We start from the raw sequence: 8,517 nt of genomic DNA on the forward strand, positions 1-8,517 counted from the left end.
TAGCAGTGGACTAACAGTTCATTATCTGACCAGCTCCGACCTAAACAGTAGGCTATAACCACCCTACAGGCTCTCCCGGGCAGCACTTGACTTCAACCTCGACACAACGTTCATTCAACCTCGACACGACGTTCATTCAACCTCTCCCGGGTCCCCCATAAAGATCACTAATGGTGTAACCCTGCCGTCTCTGTCAGACTCGGTTTATATCTCAAGCATCGGAAGCAAGTTTCACTCATCAACGTGGGCTTCAATCTCATATGAGCCTGACAGCTTATTGGAATCAAGATTCCTGAGGGAAATTCTCTTAGTTATTTCCCTACAGTTGACAGAGTGACATGACGGATGGAGTTAAGTACAGAAGGGATACTAATATATAACAGGCTACTTTAGACGGTGGGGGAGAGTGACAGCTCGTCCAACTCTGGTTCATCACTTCCAGGATGATGGAGAAAGAGAGAGGAGGAGAGAAGCGGGAGAGAATGAAAGAAAGAAAAGGTGTAGTGTTGTCTTACCTGGGAACAGCAGCAGAGCGAACACCCCCGACAAGACGAGGAAACACGCGGGGTTATACATTCTTCCAACCGAGTTTGTTGACGACGAGCACCTGTTTCTCTTCTTTTATTTCTTTTCACCTCTCTGGTTATTTCTTCCGAGAGGGATATGAATTCGTCTCAACACCGGGTGATTTCCTCGCTTTCCTAAAATTCAGTTCTTCCAGTTCCTACTCTCTCTTCCCCGAGGGTGATTTAAATCCAGTGCAAGTTGTGGCAACAAGCAGAGTGACTCCTCATTCAGTATTCTGCTCCATCTCACACACACGCACACACACACACACCCGCAAGCGATGAAGGAGGCGGGATGGCCCGCCTTTTTTCTGCTCCTATTGGCTGAGGCCGGCTGTCAGTCAGGAAATACTGTGTGGCGTTCCTTTGCCATCATGGCAAAAACTGGGAGAAGATTACATTGGCGATGGAGGATTGCTGTTTAATGAAAGCAATAAGCAGCCCCTGTGTTTGAGAGGGAGGTTATCTCCAGGACCACTTCAAAATGCCTCCCTGATTGGACTTGGTTGCACCCTGGCATTTTCTCAATGTGCATTTAATGAGAACTCTTGAATTGAATGTCAGCAGTTCTCGAAGCACACTGATAATTTGACAAATTTGACAGAGTATTCTGTTGAAATGAACCAGATGAATGCGACATTGGATGAAATATTGCTGGACTGGGAATGGCAAGGTGACATTCTGCTTAACAGCATTTCCCTGCTTTTACAATTGGTACCAGGCCTTTTGATCAAGATAATTCGCACATTCACACAGAACTGTGACACATACTTCATTCGTGATAATATTTGCGTACATGACCACATTAGGTTACTATAAAACAAAGCGAGCATTTAGAATGTTATTGACTTAAATAGCAATGACAGCATATGACATTTTGAGTTTTTTAGTTGGTATAGGCTAGCCCATGGGTTCCCAAACTCCATCAATGTGGGCCTCCCCTCTGAAAACAATGACACACCCGCGCCCCCCCAACCTCCCAAATTTGTCCATTATGCAAGGCAGCGTTAGCCAGCCCATAACATTACAGCTAAGTTAGCTCGGTGGCCCCTGCTGCTAGTTAACGTTATGACGTTTTCGCACAATACATTCATGCCTGCGGGGGGAGGCTCTCTCTGCACTATCCACACATTTAGTATACATCTCTCCCATTATTTATTTCGATCTTCTGACCTTTAAAATCAGGTTTCATTCTTAAAACCCATAGACATTTAAAAAAAAAAAAAAATATATGTTTTTCCTTTTTTTTTAAATTTATTTATTTTATTTCTAACCATCCCTCCTCGCCTCCCCAGAATTTCTTTGGGGCCCCCTCACAGTTTGGGAAGCGAGATTACTTTTCGCAACCCAGTTTAGCAAGAACAGATTAGGGTTAAGGTTAGGGTGAGGGTCAGGTGTAGGGTTAGGGTTAGGGTTAAGGTTAGGGTTAAGGTTAGGGGTTAGGGTCTTCCTTAACCCTAAACTCAATGGTGTTATCGCTAAACTGGGTTGCGAAACGCGTAGACGCGTTTGGGAATGCTTGGCATAGCCTATAAACATGACCGACAGCAAAACATGTTTGCTTTGAGAACAATCTTATCAAATAATAATTTAAATGTTTCTCAGCTGTGACCGTATAAGTATAGGCTGCAGCAGGTAGTTGTGATTTTTTAAGTCTAGTCAGTGAACAATAGTTAACTGCCTCAGCTGCATGGTGTCTTTAGCAGTCCTATTCATGTAGACCCAAGTTGAATAATAAAAACATGGCTCAAGGCTCTTTGTAGTTTGGCTTGAAAGTGCATTTCTTCTCAAACAGGCAGGGGCTGTTGGGTTCACATCCACATTATGCTCTTTGTGCGTTTGAGCCATGAGACTCATTTCATTACGAGGGCCTTCCCCAGTTGCCACGGGGATAGAATCTGGGCTCAACATCGGGGTGGAAAGTTCCAAAAGGTGCACACCTCAATACTGTAGCTTTCTGACTCTGGCACTCTGGAGCCGCTCCTGTAGGCTATTGCCTTTTTCATGTGTTTGATAAACGATACAAGCCATGGAACGGTACGTTGCCAAGGTGCATGTCGGGTAACATAAAGGTCACTGTTGGCTGCTGGGAAATCTTGTAGTGGCTAACACTACAAAGGCTGCTGCTTGTTTCCCACTGTCTAACCCAGGCAAGACTATAGGCTTTTGAGAATAGAGGCATTTTCTAGTAACCTCCGAGGGTTGGGGGAGATGGTGAATCCTATTACAATTATGATACTTATTTTTCAATTAATAATTATAATTTCTGTACGTCAAGGGTCTTTATTGGCCACACGTGACAAACACAGATGAGTGAGGGGCAACACAGCACATACACACACACACACACACACACACACACACACACACACACACACACACACACACACACATATTCAGTGGTCGCCAAATTTGTCCTCTGCATTTATCCAGGGGCAGCCAGGAGCAGTGGACAACCTTGTCAATGGTGAAGTCCAAGTGCTCAGTCCAAGTGCTCAGTCCAAGTCGGGATTGAAGAGCACCGGTTCTTCTGCAGTTTTTCGTATTGGGTTCTTTGGGAGGAACCCCTTGCGGACACAGGGAGGACATGCAAACTCCGCACAGAAAGGCCCGGGAGACCTTGTTGCTGTGAGGTGACTGTTTTTTGGGGGGGTTCAGATTCCTGCTCTACAACATCAGGAGGATTTTCCCTTTCCTCACTGACGAAATGGCGCAGGTGCTCATTCAGGCCCTGGTCATCTCCCGCCTGGACTACTGCAACTGCCTCTGTTGGTAATTTATGATAGTACAAAACTTCACAGGAGACCCAAGTCGTTTCAGCCTTTACGGGTATTTATTACGTAACACACTCAATACAGCTCAGTACAGCTAAGTATTCTGATACAGCCCCCCAGCCCAACTGGGCTCATCATCTTTTATATGCAGATCCTCAAAACCCAGTGTGTGCATCACATATGGCTGCTGGTTCGGAACTGGTCTTGGACCTTAGTTCCAAGTTACGTAAGTAGATATGAATCTTGCCTGAGATATTGTGAAATGGAACATTCCAGTCTAGAATCCTCTGACTTGCACAACTCACTAGGGACCTTAACTGAGCGTGCTGCTCTCTTCCTGCTGCTCTCCTCAGCCTATTCAACTTGACCTTAAGGCCTTACAGTTTCCACAACACCTCCTTGCTGGGGCCCCGGCAACAGCCATTAAACTGCTGGAACTTGTCCAGAAAGCTGCTGCTCAGCTGGTGTTCTCACACTTCCCTTCTCCGTTCCATACACTGGCTCCCTGTAGCAGCTCGCATCCAGTTCAAAACGCTGGTACTAGCCTACAATGAAAGGAACAGATTCCTCCTACCTCCACGCCATGGTTAAACCCTATACCCCTTCCGACCGCTACGCTCTGCTACCTCGGGGCGACTGGTTGCCCCGTCACTCCGAGGCCCCTGCGGTCGATGGACACGGTCACGACTCTTCTCTGTCCTGGATCCACAGTGGCGGAATGAACTCCCCACTGACATCAGAACCCTAGAACAACATCAGGCTCAACAACTACACACCCACAAAACAATGAAGAAAAATGTGGTTTCCTTGACTATAGTTGCTCCATGTAAACAAAGCATGCTCACAAAGTCTGCACTTCCGGAGATTTGCCACGTCGAAATGCGTCGACAAATCCCCAGAAACAAAATAACGAGGACTACAAAAACAACAAAAGATATCTAGGATGGGGTCTCGAGGTGGGTGCGCCATGCTAACCCTCTAGCCCTAGCCTACCCTATAAAGTGAGTTCAACAAAACGAAAAATATACGATCGCACACACTCACAAAAGATGACAACCGACGCATAGATGTTTGATTTACCTGAGTTCTTTGGACTTTTTGAGGTATTCCGGCAACCGACGGAAACTCACTGGAGAAGGTAAAACCTTGATTCCACAGAGTATTTTGGCATAGTCAGTGTTTTTCCTCAATAGCAAATATAGTTAGATACAAGGTTTGACAAATGTTCTGAGTGACAAATGTTCGCTCAAGAGATAATGATGGCTACCGCTGTTCTGCCGAATTCCAACTCAGTTCGCCTCCTCCCGATAGCTCAGTTTCGCGCAATGCATGCTGGTCGATTGAGTCTTTCAAAATAACAGCGTCTGTAACCACCACATTCAGTTTATTGAACTTATTACTAAAAATAATGTCATTTTCTAGTTTGGTATAAGTTAATTGTTAACAAGATACATATCACATGTGTTTTAGAGGCTACAAAATCATAGACTTGAATTCTCCTTTAAGCATCTATGATATTTTTAGATTGCTATTCTTGCACTTTGCCTTCAGCTTTTCCTTGAGGGGCGGCTGTAGCTCAGTTGGTAGAGCGGGTCGTTCAATGATCAAAGGGTCAGTGGTTCGAATCCCAGCTCCGACTGTCCACATGTCGAAGTGTCCTTGAGCAAGACACCTAACCCCAAATTGCTCCCAATGAGCAGGTTAGCACCTTGCATGGCAGCTACCGCCATTGGTATGGGTGAATGAGAGGCCATTGTAAAGCGCTTTGAGTGCTGCCAAGGTGGAACAGAGCTATATAAGTGCAGTCCATTTACCATTTCCTACTTTAAATGCAATTGTTGCAAGTCGTTTTGGATAAAAGCGTCTGCAAAATGACTGTGATGTAATGTTTTGTTCCTGGAACGCTAAATAACTGATAACCGCTAAATATGTCAACAGGGACACAAAAAACATGTCGAAAAGTTTTCAATCACAAAAAAAAGCAAACAGTTCATGTCGGAGCTGGTCAAAAGTACAGAAACTCCATTTATTAAAATGAGCTGTCCCCCACGTGTCCCCATGTGTGTGTGGTCTGTGAACTGCCCTGTGTATCTATTTGTTCCTAAAAGACAATCGAGATAAAATTGGTGTCATTAGCTACCTTTCCAAGAAGGAACACCCACTCTCCCCACACTGGGAAACAACTGTGCAATTGTGTATCTTCCCACACAGTGAGGATTATCGCCACTCTTGTCTTTCACAGTTGGACACAGTCATTCACTATGTGTGGCAATGTCTGAATGCAGGCTGTAGATATGCAGGCCTTATCTAAACCGTATACTGCAGTGAGTGCAAAGTAAACGGGTTATACATAAAACAAATGGTGCTCTATGGTTACCTGGGTTTCAAATAAAGAGTCCAACAGGGATAGCCCATGTTATCAGGGTTTGCAATCAACCCTCTGTTACTTTAATTAATCTGTAGATTTCACACATTTCTGATTAGAAGTAATACAATTAAGGACAAAGTCTAAGTTTTGGTGTTATTCTACATACTGTAGCAGTCTAAAGCAATAGAGCTTTATTGTTATTATTATTTATTATTATTATTATTATTATTTATTATATAGCAATAGTGAGTCTAAAGCTACAGTAGTATGTGTAGATGTTTGCCCCAAATTAATCAAATTGTTTTGTCATTAATATTGCCAAGCCTCAGACAAGGGACATGAAGCAGTATCAGTTGGTTGCAGGTCTGTGTTTAGAGAAATGGTAAACATAAGGCAGGGACTAAAGCAAGTTGATTTGAGACAAAAGATTGATTGCACATTTGGAAATGGGACAATCTTATTCCAGATTCCAGACTAAACATGTTTTTGGACATTTAATTAATTTGCATATTTATTCTATGATGACCTTTCTGGGTCAGTGTGTGTGTGTGTGTGTGTGTGTGTGTGCGTGCGCGTGCGTGTGTGCGCGCGGTTGTGTGTGTGTGAGAGAGAGAAAGAGAGAGAAAGAGAGAGAGAGAGACAGCAATATTAAGTTAGCTTTGGGGCCAATTTGTGAATTATGTCTACTGTTGACAACCAAGTTTAATCCATCTGTTTTCAAAAGCTGTAAATGTCATGACTTGGGCTTGGTTATTGCAGTGCACACTAAGAGTGAGAGGAGAACAAAAGCAGATCTTTCTTCCTTGATCGTTCTGATTATTTTCCAAATGGCTTTCTCTTGTCACTCAATATTTTTCTTTCATTATGAACTGTCATTCTCTGGCACCTTCAGTTTGATACTGTTACTCTTTGCGGTCCTCCAGATTTCACAGACAGAAAAACACATAAAGTACAGAGACTTTCATAAGTCCTGTGGCTGTGTGAACCTTTACTTAGATGATAAAAAGGAGAGTTAAGGACTATATTACATGAACATTTTATCGTAGCCAAAGTGTATCATTATTTTTCTCATTAGCCACTTGAAAAGCCTGTTTTCGCATTCTTCACTCACAGTGCATAAAACGCCACCATAACGTACACAACAAACACATATTGTATTGTTCGCATTGTTTCAGTTGCTATTTAACCAGATGTCTTCAGCACAGACTGTTCATGTTCAGCTGGCTCACAGTAAACGACCCCATTAATCTTCCTAACTAGATTCCAGTGAAATTCCTTGCAGCAGGACTAATAAGAGAGAAAATGTCAAGGAAGAAGTCACCCGTGACTTTCACAGGTGGCCATACAACTGTGTCAATACAAATCCATCCAAATGGCAACAGAATTGGACTGCAAGTCACTTTGAAACAGGGCCATTAGGGCATTGGAGCTTGCAAAAGCCATCGGACTCAAGTATGCAGTCTTAAAAGAAGCTTGGTTGAGATAATGTAGAAACGAACTTAGATGAAGACGCTTTCACACTTGGTTCATGCCAAAGATGAGAACAGGAAGTAGTGCACCTTGGGAAAAAGGTTTTCCTTTGGGGGACGAAAGTCTTCCTGTGTGGATACAGAATAATGGGAGGTACTTTATTTCACATAGAAACAAGCACCCTAACCCTAACAAGGCCATAGAATCGGCTGGAGGCAAAATACCCTTTGTCTCCAGAGAATATTACTCATTAAAACAAGTATAACAGCAGGTATTATAATAATGTCCTGGTTACAGTATACTTTGTGAGAATAATGCACATGCATTCTACACTGTACTGGGAGCTGACAGCTGGAGTTCTGCCAATCACCTTGAGATTTATCCTGCATGTGTGGTATATAAATAAAATTCATTATTATTATTATTATTATTATTACCATTGTCAGGAAAGGTTTACAACCCATTAACTCACAGCAGTTGACATTGCACTGCATCCACCATGTAAATTCATTTTCAAAACACATCCCATTGTTTACTATTTCAATGACTTCACTGGATATGTAATAGTATAAATATATTTTTATTCATGCCGTTATATGTTGTTTTTGCAGAGAGGCTTTTTATTTTTCAATTTCAATTAACTACATTTTCTCACACACAGTTTTCGTATGTAGAGGTAGGTACAGCATATCATTTCAATGCAATGTTTGGTATGGAACTCCACATTATTTCTACAAACAGGCTGTAACTCTGACTAACAGGCAGTGTTGGGCTCGTTACTCAAAAAATGTAATATATTACTTATTACTCATTACCCTTTTTAAAAGTAATATCGTTACTTTACTTATTACTCCCAGCCAAAAGTAACTAGTTACTTATGTAATATATTACTTTCCATATTGACTACCTTTTGCAGCGTGCTCATCACGGTCCGGTTCTCTTTCCACCAACTTCATGTTGCTGTGTTGGCGTAGCAAATGTTTCAGGAGATTTGAGGTGGTGTTTCTGGCACAAGAAAGAGTCTTAGTAGAACTTACACACAGTTTACACTTGACAACATTCTTGTTGTCTTTCAGTTCCAGGAAATCGAAATAGTGTGCGTATTTCCAGCCATGGAATGTTAACGTCGTCATGTTCAAATAGCTCCGCTCGCTCGCTGCTTGCCTGGTAATGCGACGGGACGTGATATGAGCGGAACGTTCTTCAATCTGAAATCAAAACTTTATTTCACCCTTTGTAAAACGAAAATAAATAAACAGAGCAGGCCTATGACAAAAGTAATGCAGTAGCGAGCTTTCTGGGGGCAAGTAACTGTAATATTATTACTGAAATGTGATTA

The 8,517-nt window shown here is 42.6% G+C and overlaps 1 protein-coding gene across 1 annotated transcript in view; it reads right to left on the minus strand.

Moving 5' to 3' along the window:
• The window catches only part of opcml (opioid binding protein/cell adhesion molecule-like), a gene marked incomplete at its 3' end in the record, with an annotated part of 256,652 nt that extends 256,017 nt beyond the window's left edge, over positions 1-635 (minus strand). Inside the window, exon 1 of the mRNA XM_084439711.1 lies at positions 516-635. Coding sequence (XP_084295837.1) covers positions 516-576 — 61 coding nt within the window. The 5' untranslated portion in view covers positions 577-635. The remainder of the gene's footprint in view (positions 1-515) is intronic.
• Between the last annotated feature and the right edge of the window lie 7,882 nt (positions 636-8,517).

This window comes from Borostomias antarcticus (genome assembly GCF_949987555.1).
Source record: "Borostomias antarcticus genome assembly, chromosome: 1".
Taxonomy (NCBI): domain Eukaryota; kingdom Metazoa; phylum Chordata; class Actinopteri; order Stomiiformes; family Stomiidae; genus Borostomias; species Borostomias antarcticus.